At 37.6% G+C, this 24,781-nt stretch overlaps 1 protein-coding gene across 5 annotated transcripts in view; it reads left to right on the forward strand.

The window, feature by feature from the left end:
• The window catches only part of LOC126174781 (axotactin), a 567,513-nt gene that overhangs the window by 408,288 nt on the left and 134,444 nt on the right, over nt 1-24,781 (forward strand). For all 5 annotated transcript variants that reach the window (XR_007535484.1, XR_007535485.1, XM_049921127.1 and 2 more), the window contains exons 24-27: nt 2,793-2,987; nt 17,398-17,535; nt 17,956-18,106; nt 18,198-18,366. Coding sequence is in view for 3 of the 5 variants with exons in the window: in XM_049921127.1 (XP_049777084.1) it covers nt 2,793-2,987; nt 17,398-17,535; nt 17,956-18,106; nt 18,198-18,366 (653 nt within the window). In the remaining 2 variants the exon portion in view is untranslated. The remainder of the gene's footprint in view (nt 1-2,792; nt 2,988-17,397; nt 17,536-17,955; nt 18,107-18,197; nt 18,367-24,781) is intronic.

The following is a 24,781-nucleotide window of genomic DNA, read 5'->3' on the forward strand; positions in this document are numbered from 1 at the left end:
TAGTTTTTGATAATAGTTCTACTTAACTTGATTTCACTTACTGATTATTGGTATGTATTGAGTAATAACATAACAGATGGGCTCTTAGGAATACGGTACTGACAACATTTTCTCTGTTGCAGTGCTGTTAAATTTCAATTGAATATTTGTTCCTAAGTATGTGACCATGTTGTATATTGGAATATGTTTTTACCTTTTGTAAAACCCTGCTTCTCTAGAGCAATTTTTGTAGTTTCAGAAAAAGATAACAACACACAGAAATTGAATAGTATCATTTAAAAATGAAATATGAAAATATATTCAACTTGTTTTACAAAACAGGTTAGAAGTGAATATTTTGAAAAGTCCTCCAAGGTACAACACTCTCCCCTAGTAATAAATATGAAATTTCATAATTATTAGAATATTACAGGCTATTATGCTGTCATCAGATGAATTTTTTATTGATACCCTATGTTTGGTTTATAACTATGGAGGACATCTTCAAGGGGGGTTGTAGCTTGTATGAAGGTATGATTCACACCCTGGCCTGCTAGCAGTTAGGTTATGCAGTGGACCATCAAAGAAACCTTTGAAGGTGTCCTATGCAAGTGGGGACAAAATCTTGAGCTTCAATCAGAAACTCATCTGACAGTGGCATAACAACCCAAAATATTGGAATAAGTTAATTACATGTATATGCAGCCGAGGTGGCTGTACGTACATTCTGTAATTAAGTTAACGCACGGTTGCTGGACTTCAGCCTATAACAATGTTTAAAATTACATTTGAATAAGTGCGACATTTCTGGCCATGAAAGTTTACATTTTATAAATATAAAGTTAGTTCAAAGAAACACTAAGTAAGTATTTTGAGTGAAAAGTTTAAAGAAATTTAATTTTATTGGTTGCCATATTCACTTAGCAGAAATGGAGTGGTAATAGCATATTAAAATAGATAGGATAGTCAAACAAATGTATAAACACAACATAATCTTTAAAAATCAAACTAAGAAAGAAAACACATACAGCAGCAATTTTAGAAGTACCATGTGAAGGTTGTTTAGTAGCCAGATAAAACTGGTACTGTGATCAAACACTATAAATTCTTCTCTGCTACAAACTCACTCATGGTGAGGCTGACTTGTTAAAATCACTGGAATCTCTAAATACCTTCTCCAATTAAATTTCACATTGTCCTATTCTGAATCCTATGTCACTTTCCTTAATGTTGATTTCATCCCACTGAAGGCCAGCTACATACTTCCATCCACATTAAACCTACTAGCAAACAACAGTACTTACATTTTGACAGTTGCCATCCTTTTCATGTCAAATGTTCCTTCCCATACAGTCTTGGCATTTAAGGCAAACATATTTTTTTGGATGCAGATTCTTTACAGCAATACACCACCATTCTCACCACAGCCTTCAGGATGTAATTACCACCAACCCAGTTCAAAAGCAGATTTCCTAGGCCATCACATACATTCCTGGTACACCTGATCCATCTAAAAAAACAACTTTGTAGTGCACCACTTGTCATCCAGCATTATCCTGGTCTTGAACATATTAATAAGGTACTTCGACAAGGCCATGACTTCTGAAAATCATGCTCTGGAATGAGATCCTTTCTGTCTGAGATTTTGCCCACCACAACTAGAATAGTTTTTTGTCATACTTTAAATCTCCACAATATCACTGTCAGACCCTATGCTCCTCCTGTACCCATCTCCCTACCTTATAGCTCCTGCTCCTGTGACTGTCTGGGCTGCAAGACTTGCCCTATGGACCCTCCTACCACCATGTATTCCAGCCCTATAACTGGCAGAACATAATACTATGAAAGAGAGAGCCACCTGTGAAACGACACGTATCATATACCATCTGTTACGTAAACACTGTTCAGACTTCTACATCAGCATTACTACCACCCAGTTCTCATTTAGGAGGAATTGGCATAGGTTGATGGCATATACCAGCAACACACAATATCCTCTTGCAGAGAGTGCTCTGCAACATGACACTGATGGCCTTGGTACTTGTTTCACCACATACACCATCTGGAGTCTTCAGCCAGACACCAGTTTCTTATAACTCTGCATTTGTGAACTAACACTTCAAAATTGTCTTGGTTCTCACCACCCTCCTGGCCTTAATTTAAATTAATTCTTTCTGTCTCAGCACTTCTTCACAGTAACTACACCTTCCTTAAGTCCATTTTAGTTTTCTACATCTGTCATTTCCTGACCAGTTTATTTTTCCCCCTCCCACCTTAGTTACATACAATGCTCTTAGCTTTTCACTCTTATTAACTCATGCACAATATTGTAGTAGTAATCTCTGTCTTGCATATTACCCTGTCTTCTGCCTTTAAGTGCTCAGGTTTTCAAATGTCATCTGGTTCAGTCCCAACAATTAGTTTTTCCATCTCATCCAGTCCGCTAAGTCTCGCCTGACGTGGGGTTCGGGTTGAGTTTTCTGAACTGTACTTGTTTTCCTAAACCTCTCCAGTCCTTTTCCTTCACAATTCTTACTTCCACTTCAACTTCTACCAGAAGGAACCACTGGCTCCAAAAGCTTATAAAAATTAAACGTTTTTGTGTCTGTGTTCTCCTGCCGCCTTTTGGTGAGTAAATTTTTTATCTATCCATTTGCATTATATCATCAACAATTGATTATTTTTGTGTTAGAAACTATTTTTTTAAGCTCTTCAATTTTAATTCAAATAATAGTTGGAATTAGATTTTCTGCAAGCAGGCTGATTTGAATATTTTGTAATTTGCTGTCTTTTTCTCCTTTTTCTTGACACAGAAATTTTGTCACCACAGCGACCTCCTGCGCCTCCTACTGAGTATTTTCAAATTAATCTTGGTGGTTATAAACCAATAGACCTGAAATCAAATCCAGCAGCCATTTCTTTGTCTGGATATGTTGGTTGTATACGTGGATTCTCTGTTGATAACAAGACTGTTGATTTTAGTCTTGGAAAAGACCCTGTTGAAAATGGTATGTACAACAAGCACCATACTTAGAAATATTTTTGATGAGTTTATGAAAACTAGTACTTTGACTTATTGACAGTGTTAAGTGAAGGCACTGTTAGCATGTAACTTAATTTAGCTAGTAATCATTTAAATGAACTATTGTATTTACAAGTATCTTCTGAGAAAGAACTGATTCTTGTCTTTTAAGTTGTGCTGCTCACAAACCAAAAAGAATAAATTATGGCTGTACCAGTAGAATTCTAACACCCGTTTCTTCATTAGAATAACTTTGTTTAGAATAACTTTCTTTAATAACTTAGTTTAGTGTTTTGTGTATTCTAACTGTAAATATGCTGTATTTATTACTAATGTCAACTGAACTACTTCTGCAGTACTTCTATCACATAAATATTTAATTTAACTGTGGTCCACAGGAGCTATGATAACATGGGAACAGTTTGGTATAGCACTTTTTCTATAATCTGTGCTGGGAAGGAGATACCTTAATAGAACTCCTTGTCATAATTATGTCATCATAAAAATATTCCAGTCTAATGATTTGTTAATTAACTTTGCCTGTGATGTGCATAATAGGGATTCTGTAGACTGAAATCCTGAAACTCTTGCATGATGTCAATATGATTTAAGTACTTTACTAATTGAGTTATTAATTAATGTTGCCTGTGATGTGCCTAATAGGGATTCTGTAGAGTGGTATGCCCAAAACTCTTGCATGATTTCAATATGATTTAAGTTCTTGACTAGTTATCTCCATTTCACTGTAATATTAGACGCATTCTGTATCAGTTACATAGAAAGATACAATCAGTAAATACTCCTGACTTGTTCAATTCCCCACAACAGCTTTTTCAGTATGAGGTTTGTGTACTATAATTTATGTTTGCATATTATTATTTATACATGTATGTATTCATGATATCAATATTGTAGTGTATGATTCACATTTAACAAATTATTTACCAGCAATAACAATCTTTAATGACACAGCTGTGATATTTCTCTCAGCTTACAACAACTTTGTTGAGATGGCAGGTCCTGAAGCACTCAAGTACATTGGCTTTAAGTCATATAATGGCATGTTTAAATTTGGAAATAAAGGTAAAAAAAAATAAACATTGTTATGTGTCGTGCTGTATCTGCCTCATAAAACAGTGTGTCACTTTGTGCTGAAACAGGAAGAGGGGGCATGGGACTGCAACTTTTAGCCAAATGTCTGTTCTTCAGTCACTACATGTATATGAAGTTTCTATCTGATATATTTCAAAAGAATAAATAAACATAGTCTATGTGAATTCATAAATATATTCAAGAAGGAATTTGATAATATAATACAGTTAAAATTTTTTTCTGTATCAGCTTAATGATGTGAACTATTTTCCAACTGTATCACTATTTTCCTTTGTTAATTGCCTTTCTTGTGAAGAAGAAACTTTGGGCTCTGCAAAATCATTCCTGTCATATATGACATGTATAAGTTTTCCTTATTAATTTTATTACACTTGATTTGCACAAATATTATGTGCAGCATCACTTCTATTACCTTTTGTAAGACAGTATATTGAAATCATATTTGCCTCATTGAAGTGAATATTCAATCACATTACATGAACACAACTGTAATAAGTGCATAACCCGAGTTTAACAATTATAGACTAACTATCCACAGGTTAACATACCAATGTAAATAAATATCCATGATATTATATCACTGTTTAAGATATTATAATTTCATTTATAACTTGATTTCTATCAGTAAAATCACCTACAACGTGAGATACAACTTGCATCGTGTGACAATGTGATTGGGAAATCATTACTGCATATTAGAAACACTGTATAAAAATGTTATATTTTTATACAGCACATCATTATATATTGGTCCATAATGTTCAGTAGCTTTAAAATGCACCAAGTGATTGTATGAATCTGCCCTAATAATGTAAAATTCTAATGACATTGAGCCATGTCAGACCCAAAATAATTACATGTATTAACAATTTGTCTGATGTGTTGCCCTATTCAGGTTTGACTTTTTTTGAGCAGTTTTTATCACTTGGCGAATTCTAATCAGATTTCACATGTATGATTCACAAAGAAAGCATACTCATCATACCGTTCACATTTTAGACACAAGCTAGGCCTATCAAAGCTTCCTACCTATGTTGGAAAAGATATGTCATCACTGAGGGATGTAGCCAAAGAATAAAGTGCCGTATCCCACAATGATTATCTTCAATTGTTGTTTGGTATATAAAATTAAGAAAACTACGGAAGAAGAGAAGTGACTTATTTTTTATTGCCATGTTAAATGTGAGAGAGCTAAACATGCATACTTTAAGTCAGACGATGGACGGGAATTCATCTCAGCTTCTTTAATATTTATGTGGCGACTGAACCTGTGTACTGATTGATAAACTGGAGGTTTCAAGCATACTTCTTTTCTGTTCATCAAAGAATAACTGTCTCAAACTGGCTAACAGAAAGCATGTTTCTTGAGAAAATGACTCTGATAAAAATTTAGGTGAACTGAGAGTGACAACATTGTATATAAAGTTAAACAGACAGTGTCATCAAAATAGATTGATGAGAGAGAAAAAGAAATGTTACAGAAATCATGTGTAATAAATAAAATGTCTTTTTGTTACAATACCTTTTTACAAAATTATCTGTTTTCTAACGTCATCAGGCTTGAATGAATACTTAAGTTTTGAACTGCTTCCTTTGTCGTCATTGTTAAAAACTGACTGTCATAAGAGATACTCTGGTAAACCCTTACACATATTTCATAATCAGCCTACTTATGTCTTGGTGATGTGATAAAATAGTCAAGGTATTTGCTTATTCCCCCACAAATAATGTCAATGTCTGCAATAAAGGTTTACTTGTAATGCCACTAATTCCATTGGAAAGTAAGCTTATCACTGGTTGCTCTTTATCTTCCCAGCAGTAAATAACTGCTTCAGTATGCTGCTCATGATATATCAGCTCTCTCAGTTAAAGCTATTGTTGTACATTCTGATCTCGGTATCTTTCTTGATAACAAAAACCCATTAGGTCAGTGCATGAAGTAAGATTTTTGTCTCATTAAATTTGATTCTGTGCTTGTTTGTGAAGCAGTTTTCAGTTACAACTGATTTGTCCAATTTTTCCTTTAATATTTCTGTGGTGTTGTGTACAGTTTCCTGCTACTTGGAACAGTTTCCTACCTGCATGTCATGTCCAATCCTCAGTACCTCACAGTTTGATGTCTTGGTGAAATAGCCGAAAACTGTTTTTCAGGGATTGTGCAAGTGATGTACACTACTCAGCTTTCACAGTTAACTAGCTCTTTCCACATTTATTAGCACTGTAAACAGTGCAATGACAAGATACAATTTCACATTCACACATCTTGCACAGGTAGGAATCACATCAGTGAACTGACACAATAATCAGTTAACTCAATAACAGCTTCACGCAGTGGTAGCATGATGAAAAGAAAGGTGCACATGGTAATGTTTTCAATAATGTCACATCAATGGAAGGATCACCTGGTAAATTAATCACTTTATAAATGCAGGTGTTAAATGGTAGTTCTTCTGATGCATATTTTTGTGGAACTGTCACATAGACGTTATGCCAATGTTGCCATTGCACACTATGTTCCATATAGATTTTGCTCAAGTTAATTCCGATGACAGACTTTTGTGATAAAGTTACACACAGATGTTATGCACTTACTTCCCAACTGCAGACTTTCATGCACATTTGTTGTAAAAAGATATTGGCATTATAATGGTTCTCTTGACACAGGTGTTGCTTGTTCACATCTGAGCAATGATTGTGATATTTGGATAGTATCCAACTATTTAAAAACTGGTTTGTGGACTGATTTTTATTTTGGAAACTACATAATCATTTGAAAACCTGCTTGGTTAGATTTTTCTACTCTAAAATACCATGTAGCTTATTAAATATGTTATGGGTTAGAAAATTATAAAAGTTTATGGAATACCCTATTTATGAGTGCAAGTACAATATTGAAAAATGTGGTAAAATACGCAGATATCTTGGTTTAATCAATCACTGAGTGTGTCACATTACACATAATAATTAGGCTAACAAAAGTATAATAGCAAAAGGTCGGAATCTAACAAGCACAGAGGTGAAGTCTGCAATTGAAAATAACGATGGTTTGGGACTTCAACATTAATTATCTCATAAGTTAATTAGTTTTATGAGAATTGGAGTATGTTACTGAAAATTTTGAACGCACGTCTTTCTAATAGTGTATGTTGTGACTTACCAAACGAAAGTGCTGGCATGTTGATAGAAACACAAACAGATACAAACATACACACAAAATTCAAGCTATTGCAACCAACAGTTGCTTCGTCAGGAAAGAGGGAAAGACGAAAGGATGTGGGTTTTAAGGGACAGGGTAAGGAGTCATTCCAATCCCGGGAGTGGAAAGACTTACCTTAGGGGGAAAAAAGGACAGGTATACACTCGCACACACACACACACACACACACACACACACACACACACACATGTCTGCTTATGTCTGTGTATGTGCGGATGGATATGTGTGTGTGTGCGCGAGTGTATACCTGTCCTTTTTTCCCCCTAAGGTAAGTCTTTCCGCTCCCGGGATTGGAATGACTCCTTATCCTCTCCCTTGAAACCCACATCCTTTTGTCTTTCCCTCTCCTTCCCTCTTTCCTGACGAAGCAACCATTGGTTGCAAAAGCTTGAATTTTGTGTGTATGTTTGTATTTGTTTGTGTGTCTATCGACATGCCAGCGCTTTCGTTTGGTAAGTCACATCATCTTTGTTTTTAGATATATTTTTCCCACGTGGAATGTTTCCCTCTGTTATATTAATAGTGTACGTTAATTTATCTAAATAGGTGGAGTAGTACACTAGAAATTTCTCATGAAGAATTACAGTACTATTTCCAGTTAGTCTTATATTTCGATTAATGGATTTTTCAGTAAAACTAAATGCAGTATTGGAGTTGGCATATTGAAAATATTACCTTAAATAATTAAAGTGGAGAAAAGTTTGTGAAATATGTGAGCACATTTGTCAAGCATAATATTTAGGAAATGTACAAAATTGGTAAAAAGAGCAAAAAAAAATTGTTGTTATCAGGAGACAAAGTCATGAAAAATGGAGTAATTACAATTTGCCATGTCTCTCACTGACTGACATATCTATGACTGTGCTCAAACAAAAACAATGTTAGAAATTCCAAGATCCCTAAAACCAAGACCTTTTTTTTTATATATATCAGGCATAACACCCCTTTTAGTAAAACCTCCAAAATAGCAACTTTCCTCCTCTCTCTTTCTCTTAATTATTCACATGATCATTGAACTGTGAACACCATATAGCCATGTCATAAATGTCGCATAAACATATTGGAAGATGGTTGACGGACAATGGAGAGTTGGATTTAATATGCGTTTCGATAATTCTCGATAATAAAATTGGTCATTGCTTCATCAATAAGCATAAAGTTGTCTTGGATGAGACAGAAATCTTTTCCTATATGATAATGAACAAGGCTAACATCAAATCAGTTGTAAAAGAGTTCTTGGTTGAGCATTGCTCCTGTCCTGTAAGGAAGTATCTAGAAAAACAAAATTGCACTACCCTTTTATATTACATTTAATATAATCCATTATGGAGTCAAGGTAGCAGTTGTCGTTATACTGGTTATCACTGTTAGCATTCAACCGCTAACAGTGATAACCAGTATATTACATTTGTAAAATGTCCTCAATTATACAATATTCTGTAATATTATTTCTAGTTGAAATCGTGCAAGAAATGTTTGTATCATTTTAGGATTGGTCCAGGTTTTACTGTCCACAGTTTAATGCACAAAATCCCATTAAATAAGTATATAAACGTGCAACAACTGTAGTTGTGACACTAGATAAACACACTTGTTTTCTCATTTTTCCTTCCTTTCAATGTTCTAACTGGATTGATGTGGATCAATTTAAATTCTTTTTCTGTTCCAATCTCTTCATCTCAGAGTAGTGCCAGCACCAAATATCCCCAATTATTTATTGGGTATGTTCCAATCCCTGTCACCTCCTCCTGTTTTCATCCTCCACAGTTCCCCCAAGCATCATGGAAATCATTCCTTTGTGTCAAGCCACATCTCTTTGGCATCCTACCTCTTCTCCTTATCAATGATTTCTACATGTTCTTCTCCTCACTGATTCTGTGGAGAACCTCCTCATTTCTTGTCTTATAAGTTCACCTAACATAAACATCTTTTTTATAGAATCACAGCTCAAATGCTTTTGATTTTTCATTTTTTACATTTATCCCACAGTTTATGACTCACTTCCATATAATGCTATGACCAAATGTGCGTTCTCAGAAATTTTGTCTTAACATTATTCTTCTTTCCACATCAGTTCACTGACCATTGTCATTCTCTTCCCAAAGATCCAAATGGGAAACTAGTTTAGATTCTGGAGGGATTCTCATGTCGCTTTATTTTTAATTACAGTCCACATATCCTGTGGATGCAAATGAAATGTCTTTAATGCAGTAGTATCCATCACATTCTGAATCTACATACTGTTGATCACTGCTGATTCTTCTGCCTTTTAGGGACAGTTTCCCACCCCAATGACATGAGTCTGCTATCAACCTTTGTCTCACGTCCATCCACTTTGACAAGGCCATTGACAGGGTGAGGGTGTCTCTTTATTCCAGAATTCTTCAACCACTCAGATAGAACCCACAATCCAGATTGTTTTGATCTAGTCAGAGATGCTACCCCTAGACTAGCGTGACCCTTGATGCCGAGGGCTAGAGAGAAATGTGCTGAAGTATTTACTTCCCAGTTGTGTCAATGGCACTACTAGCATTCCTCCATCACAGTCATTGCACAATCTCTTTTTGCATCTTCAAGCTCCTTAACTTCAATACAGGTGACCTCCAAAGAATCTGTTATGACAGTCAATGTTTGACACTGATGCAAGAGGAAGCTGTAAAAAGCTTGAGTTCTCATTCATACTATTGTAGCAATAAAACCAAGAACGTTTTATCCAAGATTATAGCAACTGTGTGATCATTTTTTCACAACTATTAGTTATCATGGGCATTATGAATGAACTATTATTTCATGAAAAAAAGATTCACTTCTAGTTAGTAATAAGATCGTTCACTAACAGAGACAGAAAGTGTCGAAATAGTTCAAATTTCAAAAAAATAAGAGCTCTCTCTGCACAGCTTTTTTATTGGCCATTTATTTAGAAGATGTGTCTTCCAAACCTGATATCCTGTAACAAAGAATATTGAGATAGATGTAAATTTTAATTACTATAATCAATAATTGTCACAGACAAGTCACAAATGGATAAGCTTATAATTTCATATTTTTTCTTTTACGATTGTGTTATTACACTCTTATTTGAATTCATTGCACTAATATTCTGAATATTTTGCCCCCTCTTCCATCAGTATTATGTGTTATGTGCATTTCAAAAATATAGCCACTTACTGTCTTCAGGTATAGGGATGTTTCTTTAACTTTGTACAACATTTGGTAATGAGATGATGTCTTGTACATGCCTTACTGAATTTTAGATGCGTGCTGTTGCTGTAAATTGCTTTGTGTCTTCCCCCTGTGTTATAGTGAAAATACCATATGTATATGTGTAAATGGTGTCAAAGTGTCAAAAATGAACTAAAGACTCTATAACATAGTGAAAACATGTAACAGTGAAACAAAAAACTGGATAATGAAATCATCAGCCACTCATTGACATCAGGCAGCCTGAATGTCTCCCTTTGTTAATCCAGTGACATTCACAGTTACAACTGAGATGGACAAAAGTACTCTGTGATTAGCTAATGAAATTATGGAAATAGATTCCTGGTCAGAATCATCATATTTCCTAATATATTCTATCAGCAGCTTTGTCACAGTGCACTGGCTTTGTAACACCTGTCATCTTGATGACTGGACTGAAACATACTTAGGATAGAGGTGGCAGTGTTATGCTATGGAGACACTCAGATAATCTACCAGTGATTGTTACAGAGCACAGCACCAAAGTTCTCTGCTGTCTCAGTGTTATTGCTGACTTATTGTTTTCCTTCTTGTCTGATTTTCTCTTTCCACTAGTACCATTATCCATGGCATAATGCCACACCATGGAACACTGATTCGATAATCATGATAAGTTCCATTTGATGTTCTGGCCCTCAGATTTACTATATAACAGTATTATCAGACACATTTTGGATGTTTTTAAAACCATCTCACAACTCACAAACCATTTTGTCCTTGACTGTGAGAAAAGTAGATGTTTGGCACCATTTACTGCAGAATTCTTGACATTTCGAGTAGCAGTTGTTCATCAGATCAAAGTCAACCAGTACCCTATAAGATGCCTGGTCAAAACATTCTAAGTGATCACAGTAGCCTACATAATTAACTGTGACTACGTTTGTAATTGAATGCAGAACACTGCCATAAAATCTGTAATCAGCTTTCATATAGTTCACTTCCCCTTCCATTGCTTACCAATATATACCAACAAAAATTTATTCCACCAAAGGTATTTTAACCACCAATCCCCAGAGTGACAACCAGTTATCACTGTGATTCAATAGACTCAACTGTGTAAACATGTGAGATAGAAGTAAAAGTACAAAATTGTGAGCATTTCTCACTTGATAATTTTTCCAGGAAAAAGCAGCAGTGAACTTTAATCATTTGACATCTAGTTCCAACACTGTGAATTCTTGAGATAGGAAAAGAAAACATATGGAAAGCAGCAACATTCAATTCAAAAACTCTGTATCAAAGGAAAGAATAATATGTCAGACTTTCAGTACTAGATTGAATGTAAATATAAACAGGAGACAGGCAAATGACAACTTAGGAACCAAATATGTTACACTGATATTTCATTAGAACTCAAAATAAATGCTGTGAAAAGAGCATTTTTTCATTCTGGTTCCTATAATACTTGCGAATTTAACTTGCACATGTAGCTCTAGCTTCACTTCACGTCATCTCCATTTCTACTACTTCCCTGCTCTTACACAGTATCTAAATATTTCATAAAAGTAAAGTGTAATAAAAGTGTAAGGAAACAAGAAACAAAGAAATCAAAAATTAAAATGATGAATGAGAAATAGTTAAAGAGAAGGTTCATACAGAAATGGAACAGGGAATGTGAAATATTAAAAGTGAGATCAACATTACATTGGTTTTATTTAGGATAGCTAAGAAGATCTACATGCAGTGTTGACACACACATTTGAAGCAGCCAAGCAAGTTGCTGTTTTCAAACATGGAATGAGATATAAGAAGAGCTCTAGTTTCTTTTCCCCAGTAGCATAATTAAGCACAGATCATCACATAATGGTGTCTGAAATCCTAGTAAATTAAGCTAGAGGTTCTAGTTTCATTAAGGCTTTGTGTTTAATACTTACTTTACTAACACCACAGCAGGCATCTCATCTGATGGTCAATGTTCATTTCATTGAACACTGTCAGCAAAGAAAAGTGTGTCAAAGAGCCTGTTGAGGGTTGAACTCAAAGTGTAGCTAGCAGTGTAACACCATATAAGATATTTCACAAGATGCTTGGAATCAACTTTAAAGTTCATACTTACAACATGTCAGTCACTAGAATATTCTGGATACCACTGATAAACTTGCTGTTGATCACTCTTAAACTGTGCAGTCTGCGTAAAAATGTAGTTACCTTTGTGACTGATTACCCAAAAGTGTATCTTCCATGTGTCATAGTCCCAAAAATTTTTTTAAGATGTGTTCTTTTTACCTTTCATTGCAGAATGTGGCTTGAGATATAAATGACTGCCATTGCAATGTTTTCAGTACAAATACTCGCAGCCAGGAATGGAATGTGTAAGAATGTCTCTTTTTCATGAGCTAATTTGCAGAAAGGGATAGCTACCAAACAGTGTCCTGAATTAAAGCTGGGGTGTCCTTATATTTAATATCATGTTTATGGTAATACTGAAGGTTTAATACTGAAGCTTTACTGAGGGATCAGAAAATGCTGTACTCTGGAAAATGTTATTCATGATAAATGAGATTAGTGAACTAAACAATTTAGATTAGATTTAAAGCTGAAATCAGAAATTTTCAAAACAAACGTCATTGCATATGATTATTATTATTATTATTATTATTTTCCTGCTATTCTCCACTAAATTCAGATCCAAAGTTCAATATGTGTTCCTGCTAGTTCTCAGGAAGACTGTAACTTAATGGAAATACTTCTCTCTTGTTTCTCTCATCAATTTTGAATCCTTATGTTAACAGTAAAGGAAAGAATAGATTGCTACTCACCATAAAGCTGATATGTTGAGTTACAGACAAGCATAATGAAGGGACTGTTAACACATTTAGCTTCTGGCTCAAGCCTTCTTCAGAAAAGGCAACACACACACACACACACACACACACACACACACACATTCATTCATACAGACAAGCACACCTCGTGTAGACCTAACTGCCACCCCCCGCAGCTCGGTCCAAGTTTGCTGATATTCCAACCTCAAGTTTCCATTGTTTGATGATGCCTTAATGTGTTTTGCTTTGACTGTAATTGAACCGTTTGTTTCTGTATGCTTATGGGGTTTTGTGTTGTTTACTAATGCTTAATATATCTAAAAATAAAGATGCTGTTACTTAACAAACGAAAGCGTTGGTATGTTGATAGGAGACAATAAAAAACACACAAACAAACACACAAATTCCAAGCTTTCGCAACCCAAGGTTGCTTCGTCAGGAAAGAGGGAAGGAGAGGGAAAGACGAAAGGATGTGGGTTTTAAGGGAGAGGGTAAGGAGTCATTCCAATCCCGGGAGGGGAAAGACTTACCTTAAGGGGAAAAAGGGACAGGTATACACTCGCACACATACACACACACACACACACACACACACACACACACACACACACACATCCAACCGCACATATACAGACACAAGCAGACATTGTAAAGGCAAAGAGTTTAGGCAGAGGTGTCAGTCGAAGCGGAAGTACAGAGGCAAAGATGTTGTTGAGTGACAAGTGATGTACGAGGGGCGGCAACTTGAAATTAGCGGAGGTTTAGGCCAGGTGGGTAACGGGAAGAGAGGATATATTGAAGGGCAAGTTCCCATCTCCGGAGTTCTGATAGGTTGGTGTCAGTGGGAAGTATCCAGATAACCTGGATGGTGTAACACTGTGCCAAGCTGTGCTGGCCGTGCACCAAGGCATGTTTAGCCACAGGGTGATGCTCATTACCAACAAACACTGTCTGCCTGTGTCCGTTCATGTGAATGGAGAGTTTGTTGCTGGTCATTCCCACATAGAATGCTTCACAGTGTAGGCATGTCAGTTGGTAAATCACGTGGGTGCTTTCACACGTGGCTCTGCCTTTGATCGTGTACAACTTCCAGGTTACAGGACTGGAGTAGGTGGTGGTGGGATGGTGCATGGGACAGGTCTTACACCGGGGGCAGTTACAAGGGTAGGAGCCAGAGGGTAGGGAAGGAGGTTTGGGGATTTCATAGGGATGAACCAAGAGGTTACAAAGGTTAGGTGGATGGTGGAAAGACACTCTTGGTGGAGTGGGGAGGATTTCATGAAGGATGGATCTCATTTCAGGGCAGGATTTAAGGAAGTTGTATCCCTGCTGGAGAGCCACATTCAGAGTCTGATCCAGTCCCAGAAAGTATCCTGCCACAAGTGGGGCACTTTTGGGGTTCTTCTTTGGGAGGTTCTGGGTTTGAGGGGATGAGGAAGTGGCTCTAGCTATTTGCTTCTGTACCAGGTCGGGAGGGTAGTTGTGGGATGCGAAAGCTGTTTTCAGGTTGTTGGTGTAATGTTTCAGGGATTCAGGACTGGAGGAGATTCGATTGCCACGAAGACCTAAGCTGTAGGGAAGCGATCGTTTGATATGGAATGGATAGCAGCTGTCAAAATGGAGATACTGTTGCTTGTTGGTGGGTTTGATGTGGACGGACGTGTGAAGCTGGCCATTGGACAGATGGAGGTCAACATCAAGGAAAGTGGCATGGGATTTAGAGTAGGACCAGGTGAATCTGATGGAACCAAAGGAGTTGAGGTTGGAGAGGAAATTCTGGAGTTCTTCTTCACTGTGAGTCCAGATCATGAAGATGTCATCAATAAATCTGTACCAAATTTTGGATTGGCAGGCTTGGGTAACCAAGAAGGCTTCCTCTAAGCAACCCATAAATAGGTTGGCGTACATTGATGCCACTTCCTTATACACAAATATCCCGCACGTCCAGGGCCTCACTGCGATGGAGCACTTCCTTTCATGCCGATCACCTGCTACCCTACCTAAAACCTCTTTCCTCATTACCTTAGCCAGCTTCATCCTAACCCACAACTTCTTCACTTTTGAAGGCCAGACATACCAACAATTGAAGGGAACAGCCATGGGTACCAGGATGGCCCCCTCGTATGTCAACCTTTTCATGGGTCGCTTAGAGGAAGCTTTCTTGATTACCCAGGCCTGCAAACCCAAATTTTGGTACAGATTTATTGATGACATCTTCATGAACTGGACTCACAGTGAAGAAGAACTCCAGAATTTCCTCTCCAACCTCAACTCCTTTGGTTCCATCAGATTCACCTGGTCCTACTCTAAATCCCATGCCACTTTCCTTGATGTTGACCTCCATCTGTCCAATAGCCAGCTTCACACATCCGTGCACATCAAACCCACCAACAAGCAACAGTATCTCCCTTTTGACAGCTGCCACCCATTCCATATCAAACAGTCGCTTCCCTACAGCTTAGGTCTTTGTGGCAAATGTATCTGCTCCAGTCCTGAATCCCTGAACCATTACACCAACAACCTGAAAACAGCTTTTGCATCCTACAACTACCCTCCCGACCTGGTACAGAAGCAAATAGCTAGAGCCACTTCCTCATCCCCTCAAACCCAGAACCTCCCAAAGAAGAACCCCAAAAGTGCCCCATTTGTGACAGCATACTTTCCGGGACTGGATTAGACTCTGAATGTGGCTCTCCAGCAGGGATACAACTTCTTTAAATCCTGCCCTGAAATGAGATCCATCCTTCATGAAATCCTCCCCACTCCACCAAGAGCGTCTTTCCGCCATCCACCTAACCTTCGTAACCTCTTGGATCATCCCTATGAAATCCCCAAACCACCTTCCCTACCCTCTGGCTCCTACCCTTGCAACCGCCCCCAGTGTAAAACCTGTCCCATGCACCCTCCCACCACCACCTACTCCAGTCCTCTAACCTGGAAGGTGTACACGATCAAAGGCAGAGCCACGTGTGAAAGCACCCATGTGATTTGCCAACTGACATGCCTACACTGTGACGCTTTCTATGTGGGAATGACCAGCATCAAACTGTCCATTCACATGAACGGACACAGGCAGACAGTGTTTGTTGGTAATGAGGATCACCCTGTGGCTAAATATGCCTTGGTGCACGGCCAGCACATCTTGGCACAGTGTTACACCATGTGGATTATCTGGATACTTCCCACTGACACCAAACTATCAGAACTCCGGAGATGGGAACTTGCCCTTCAATATATCCTCTCTTCCCGTTACCCACCTGGCCTAAACCTTCGCTAATTTCAAGTTGCCGCCCCTCGTACATCACTTGTCACTCAACAACATCTTTGCCTCTGTACTTCCGCTTCGACTGACACCTCTGCCTAAACTCTTTGCCTTTACAATGTCTGCTTGTGTCTGTATATGTGCGGTTGGATGTGTGTGTGTGTGTGTGTGTGTGTGTGTGTGTGTGTGTGTGTGTGTGTGTGCGTGCGAGTGTATACCTGCCCCTTTTTTCCCTTAAGGTAAGTCTTTCCCCTCCTGGGATTGGAGTGACTCCTTACCCTCTCCCTTAAAACCCACATCCTTTCGTCTTTCCCTCTCCTTCCCTCTTTCCTGACGAAGCAACCTTGGGTTGCGAAAGCTTGAAATTTGTGTGTTTGTTTGTGTGTTTTTTATTGTCTCCTATCAACATACCAATGCTTTCATTTGGTAAGTGACAGCATCTTTATTTTTAGATATATTTTTCCCATGTGGAATGTTTCCCTCTATTATATTCTTACTAATGCTTAAAGTTTTTGTGGATGTTATATTCTTTGAATGTTGGTTGCCAGGAAGTATTCAGTGTGGACTTGTACTAAGATAGTGAACATGACGCTGTAAATTTCTCTGCATGCTTATATATCTTTAGGTGGTAATGAACAATGAAAATACCATTTGATTGTACAGTATTTGTTATAATAATTTTTCAGATTAACAGAAAATGTAATAATGTAGCAACAAATCAAAACTTATTTCTTGAAGTTAATGGACTGTGCACGTAACTGATTAGTCATTCTTATTGTATGTTTACTGTGTCCTTCAGGAATAAAAATTGGATGCAAAATGAAATGTGATGAAGTTCCCTGTAAAAACCAAGGCATTTGTATAGAGGACTTCAGTAAAGGAGAGAGCACATGTAATTGTGAATATACCTCATACTATGGAGAATCTTGTTCTGATGGTAAGTGCTGCACATTTTATAATGCGTACTCTGTATTTATAAATGTTGTCCAGAAAAAATCATCCACATGCTGCTCTATTGATTTCTTTTTTTCACAAAAAAATCTCATATAAGTTTAGACACCAAGCAGAAAGTAAAATTTTATCTTTCTCCACTGATTCCATTTCAGTTTATCTTTTCATGGGAAAACATCCCACAGAATCATAGTCAACAATATGTACAATATAGGCATGGCTTTTGCATGGCTCAAAATCTATTTCTGAAAATTATTTTTAGAACAAACTTTTACCATATGATTTTTTCTGTATTATATTATGTTCTACCTTTTTTGTAGTTTGTTATAGAATATAGTGGTTTTAAAAGAATCCAAGTTTGTTGTGCATGTAGTTGCTGGTTATCTATTTTTCTACTATTTTGCAGAAAAAGGATCTGAGTTTGAGGGTGAATCAGCCATAAAAAGAAAATATATCCTAGATGGTCCAGTGGAACAGGTCAAAGTTCAGCTAGCATTTTCTAGCAGTTTCCCTCATAAAACAAATACTGTACTGTTGCTACTACAGACAGAGCATAAGTAAGTTGCTGTGGGATTAAACCAATCTGTAAAATATCATAAGACACACTGTTACCAAATATTTATATTTAAAATTTGATGTGTATTTCAGGCGAAATTACAACTTGCTTGTTTCATTGTCAAGTAATGGACACCTAACATTTAGGGAAGATCAAGAAGGTTCATCTCTCATAGCCAATGTTGCTGATCGAAATTTTTTGAATGGTGCCAGACATTCTGTGTATTTTCAGAGAAAAAATGACAACACAACTAAGTTATTGGTAAGAATTTTCGCTCATTACCTTTATCTGTAACATCGCACATTCTGTTATATATATATGCATGTGGGGATGGGAGGGAAAAACATCTATAATGCAGTTTGTACAATTAGTAGGTTTGCTTAGGAGGAGATCATTCTTAACAGACTCTATATTTTAAAGGCTGATTTAGTCTTTTTCAGGTCTCACACTAGCTAACATTTTAGTATGTGAACAACGTCCTTTGTTGCTTTTACAATCACTTATTTTGAGGAAAAATCTAAATGTGTATTGAAAGGATAGGCTAATGACGAATGGAAACATTTTATGCACACAGTAGACAAGAAACTCAGAGTCACAAAAACAGAAGTGGATATGCACGTGAGATTGTTTGGGCATACTGCATCTCTAGATCATTTTATCAACCACCAGACCATCCAAATGTTACCAGAGCCTTAAAAGAAAGCCTTAACTTGCTAGTATATATGTTCCCCAACCATCTTATTATCAGTGGAGGAGATTTTAATTATCTAACAATTGGTTAGGATAATTATGGTTTTGTAAGTGGTGGGCACAGAAAAAGAAACATCCTACAAAACAATATTGTTTGTTTTCTCTGAAAACTATGTAGAACAGATAGTTTAGAGGCCCATTCATAGAGGAGATATATTAGATCTAGTGAAAACAAGGACCTTACTTCTTCGAGGGTGTCCACATTGAAACTGGTATCAGTGACCATGAGGCAGTTGTATCATAAAAAAGATTATTAAATTACAATGAGTAACTGAAACAAGTAGGAAGATTTATTTGTTCAGTGAACTAAATAAAGAGACAGTGATGTCATAACTCTAGAATTTTTCCCAGAGACATTTAAATCTCATCTTTATCCATGATAATGATGCAAGCTGAAGAAATGACTTAAAATTTGTGCCACAGGAAGGACTTGAACCTAGGTCTTCTGGCTTACTAAGCAGAAATGCTAGCTATTACAGCACCACAGCACTATAGTCAACATTGGTGCAGGAATGATCCAAGTCGAATGCCTTCCCCAACACACACTTCAGTTCACATCCTCAGCTTATTTTTCCCCTACATTGTCACTATTGTGAGGGCTCTCCAGCAATGGAATAGCACCCCTGCATATCATTGATAAAGATGAGACTGAAATGTCTTGAGAAAAAATTTCATTATAAGATCTATAAGATAAAATATGAGTACAGGACTCCTCCATCAAGTCCAACACTCAGGTGCTAGTCCAATGCCTGAGAACCCTGGAAATAGTGACAATGTATGGGGGAAATAAGCAAAGATATGAACTGAAGTTTGTTCTGTGGAGGGCATTCGACTTGGGTAGTTCGTGCAGCAATGTTGACCATAGTACTGTGGTTGTGTAATGGTTAGCATATCCGCCTAGTAAGCAAGAAAACGTGTGTTCAAGTCCCACCTGTGGCACAAACTTTAATTCATTTCTTCAGCTTCCATCATTACTGTAGAACTCAAAACATTTAACCCTGGCCAAAGGCATGTGAAGGAACCATAACTGAAGTTTAGAAAAACAGTTGTCCAGTGTCCAAGCATTGGATAGTTACATACCTAGTAAAACAGTCTATGGTGGGAGCATCCCTCCAATGTATACAGTCTCATTAAACAAAATTGGAAAGTTGCTGCTCGTCATATAGTGAAGATGCTGTGTCACAGATAGGCACAACAAAAAGACTGTCACAAATAAAGCTTTTGGCCATTATGGCATTCATCGACAATAGATAGGAACTTTCCCTGCAATACATTCTACGTTCATGTAACCCTCGTGGCCTCAACCTTCATTAGTCACTGTCCTCACCCATCCAGCCCCTTCCCTGTCCCCATTCCAGCACTACACAGCTGCCATTCCATCATCACACCCAGTCTTATTACTTTTCTCCTGTTCCACTACTTCCCCTCCTCCCCCACCCCACCTCTTCGCTCCCCTCCATCTAACCTGCAACACTTCACAGTCCACCTCCCCTACCATGCTATCTCTCCTTCTCCCCACCTCAGTCTCCTCCTTACCCCCACCCAGATGCCACTCCCATCAGGCACTGATGCAGCTGCTCACAGTGTGGTTTCAGTTGCCTGAGACTGCAGTCATCTGTTCATCTGTGAGAATTGCGTTGGCACACGTGTGTGTGTGTGGGGGGGGGGGGGGGGGGGGGGGGGTGCGTGTGCGCACGTGTCTGTTGTCTATTGTTGATGTAGGCCTCAATGGCCAAAAGCTTTATTTGTGACAGTCTTTTTGTTGTGCCTGTCTACGACTCAGCATGTCTGCTATATGGTGAGTAGCAAATTTCCTATTCACAAACTATTAAAGGAACAGCAATTATTGCACAATAACAGCGAAAAAAAGAATGAGCTATACATAGAGAGATATTAAATGAAAGGCATTTGGCTCTCAAAAGGGTAAAGCATGAAGCCTTCAGTAACTACCATACCAGAATGGAATAATAACAATATTGTGAAAAGAATAGACTGTTACTCAACATATAATGTAAATGGTAAATGTTGAGTCATAGACAAGCACAATAAAAAGACTGCTAAAAAAGTAAGCTTTTGCCCAGAAAGCCTTCTTCTGAATTAGACAACACACACGCATGCACACACACACATACACACAAACACACACACACACACACACACACACACACACATTCACATGTGTGTGTGTGTGTGTGTGTGTGTGTGTGTGTGTGTGTGTGTGTGTGTGTGTGTGTGTGTGTTTTGTCTTATTCAGGAGAAGGTTTTTGGCTGAGAGCTTATTTGTTTAGCGGTCTTTTTGTTACACCTGTCTGCAAGTCAACATTTCCACTATATGGTGAGTACCAGTCTATCCTTTTCGCAATATTGTCACTATTCCATCCTGGATTTTCCATTTTTGGTTTTACCATCCTAGAATCTTATCAGAAGACCTCTCACAAAACCTAAAGAAAGTCTTGTCAGGTGTAAAGATGTCTACTGCACTTAAGTTAGTATCCAGACAGTCGCAGTTGACACAGGAACTGAAATTGAGGGTTGCAAAGCAAAATCTAAATGCTGAACTCCTTTTTCAAATGTTCATTTAACTAGGGGGAATCCAGGTGTACTGTCTTAGTTTAATTCTCACAGCACTGCAAAGATGGATGGTATACATATTAATGCCAGTGTTGTTGAGAAACAGCTGAAATCATTAAAAATGAACAAGGCCCAATGGCTTGATGGATACCTTATTAGATTCTATACAAAAGCTACAGCTAAGTTAGCTCCTATTTCAACTGTAATATACCACCCCCAAAGAAAAATTGGTCCCAGTATTATTATGGTATTTTGACAATTTTTACTTATAGAACGTCTGACAGCAACTGAATAAAACACGATTTTAGTGCCATACGCTTTTTGCCTTTATTTTCTGCAAGGCATCATCAGTAGCAGGTTGCGTGGACAATTTCATACATATTATGCTCCTGTTGCATTTTTGGTGTTGTTCTTCTTCTTATGAACGGCAATTTGTGGTTTTTTCCACATTCCACAGCACTATGCACTGAACGCTTGTTTTAATGCAATGCATTGCATTAATGCAACGCTGTGGAATGTGGAAAAAAACACAAATTGGCCTTCATAAGAAGAAGAACAACACCAAAAATGCAACAGGAGCATAATATGTAAGAAATTGTCCACGCAATCTGCCACTGATGATGCCTTGCAGAAAATAAAGACGAAACGCGTATGGCACTAAAATTGTGTTTTATTCAGTTGCTGTCAGACGGTCCATAAGTAAAAATTATCAATATACTGTAATATTACATGCAACTGAGGAAGACAGGACTACAAAAGTTGAAGATGCACCCAGTAGTTGGAAAAAAGTACATGTAACACCCACGTAAATATTAATGGTAGCAGAAGTGATCCACAAGACAGCTGTACAGTATTACTAACATCTGTCTGTGGTAGAATCATAAAACTTATTTTCAGCTCAAACATAATGAGCTGCAATAACTGACTGTTGTCCTCTGGTACGGTGGCAAAAATAAATGTTTAAACCCAGCAGTAGCCATAAAATGTCCAAAACTGTACTGAATGCTTTCTCAAAAAAAATTATTTTGTACAGTTAGTTCAGGTGCCCACTCAAAGAATAAAATAATGATTGCTGAAACGACTTGACCTCCTAGCAACAAGTAATCCTGAGCAAATAGGGAGCATCATGAAGGATACATAGATTAGTGACCACAAGGCTGTTGTAGGAAAAATGAATACCATAACACTCAAAACCACCAAAAATAAATGCAAAGTACATCTGTTTAAAAATGCAGATGAATTTTGCTTGACGGATTTCTAAGAGACAGTCTCCACTCCTTCCAATCTGACAATATAAGTGTAGACCAGATGTGTTTTGAATTCAAAGAAATAGTATCAACAGCAACTGAGAGATATAAACCACATAAATTAATAAGTGATGGTACACAAAATTGGTCAAAACACTGTTGCTGGAGCAACGAAAAAAGCATGACACATTTGAAAGAATATAAAATCCCCAAGATTGGCAAAATGGTGATGTCGCTGATGACAGTGGCACTAAAGCAGAGTTGCTAAACACTTCACCAAAGAAGATGAAGTAAATATTCCAGAATTCAAATCAAGAACATCTGCTAACATGAGTAACTTAGATGTGCATATGCTTATTGTAGTGAAGCAGCTTACATCATTTAAAAAAGATCAGCCTCTGATTCAGATTGTATACCAGCCAGCTTTCTTCACATTATGCAGATACAATAGCTACATGCTTAGCAATTGTGTACAACTGGTCACTCATCGAAATTTCTGAACCTGAAGACTGGAAAGTTGCACAAGCCACAACAATACACAAGAAAGAAAATAGGATTTATCTGCTAAATTACAGACCCATATCACTAATGTCAATTTGCAGTAGGGTTTTATAACAGACTGTGTTTGAACATTATGAATCACCATAAAAGAAATGATTTATTGACAGTCAGCACAGATTCAGAAAATATTATTCTTGTGAGACACAATGAGCTCTTTATTCTCATGAAGTAATGGGTGCTATTGACAGGTGATGTCAAATTGATTCCATATTTTTAGATTTCCAGAATGCTTTTGTCACCTTTCCTGACAAACATCTTCTAACAAATTGAACACATATGGAGTATTGTCTCAGTTGTGCAACTGTATTCATGAGTTCCTGTCAGAAAGTCTTAGTTTATAGTGATTAATGGAAAGTCATGAAGTAAAACTGAAGTAATATTTGACAATGAAAATAACTAGTTTTTGACAATAGAATAGAATTTATCTTATAATTAAATTTTCCTCAAGACATTTAAGTCTAATCTTTATCTAGGATAATGATGGAAGATGAAGAAATGAATTAAAATTTATGCCACTGTCAGGACTCGAACCCATGTGTCCTTGCTTACTAGGCAGGATTGTTGACTATTACACCACAGCACTATGATCAACATTGCTGCATGGACTACTCAAGTCCAATTCCCTCCCCAACACAAACTTCAGTTCATATCTTCAGCTTATTTTCCCCCTAAATCATCACTATTGCTGCAGCTCTCTGGCATTGGACACAATGGAGAAATCCTGTACCTCAGGTGATCTTATAGATCTTCCAGTGCTGGAGAGCCCTGGCAGTAGTGATGATTTAGGGGGAAAGTAAGCTGAAGATATGAATTGAAGTTTGTGTTGGGGAGGGCATTGGACTTGAGTAGTCCATGCAGCAATTTTTGACATTAGTGCTGTGGTGCTGTAGTGGTCAGCATTCCTGCCTAGTAAGCAAGGAGACCTGGGTTCTGGTCCTGGCCATAGTACAAATTTTAATTCATTTATTTAACTTCCATAATTATCATAGATAATGGAATTGGACAGATAAAAAATCTACTCACTGTGTGGCAGCAGGAGAACACACACATAAAGAAAGGTTTTACTTATGCAAGCTTCTGAAGCCAGTGGCTCCTTCTTCTGGCAGAACATTTGAAGGGGAAGGAAGAGAGGTGAATGGAAAGGAACATGAGAGGTTTAGGAAAAGGCAGAAGGTTTGAAGGGGAAGGAACAGTGGTGAAGGGAAAGGAACAGGAGAGGTTTAGGAAAAGAGGTTGAGTTTCGTAAATCCACCAAGAAACCCAGGTCATGGGAGACTTACCAGATGGGATGGGAAGTAAAGACTGATTGTTGGGAATTCCACTGCATGAGTAGAGGCTACCAGTCATAGTGTGCACTGCTGTTGGCCACCCCAGCACGCTCTGTCAAGTGTCCTACTGAAATACGTGTCCACAGTAGCATGTTATCATCCTCACTATTGTACACAGAATATCTGTGTCACCATTACAGCATCATCCTGTGTATTGCTATTATTATTATTACTATTATTATTATGTAGTATTTTGTCTCTAAGCAGGTCTGGTTCATC

This window comes from Schistocerca cancellata, chromosome 3 (genome assembly GCF_023864275.1).
Source record: "Schistocerca cancellata isolate TAMUIC-IGC-003103 chromosome 3, iqSchCanc2.1, whole genome shotgun sequence".
Classification (NCBI taxonomy): domain Eukaryota; kingdom Metazoa; phylum Arthropoda; class Insecta; order Orthoptera; family Acrididae; genus Schistocerca; species Schistocerca cancellata.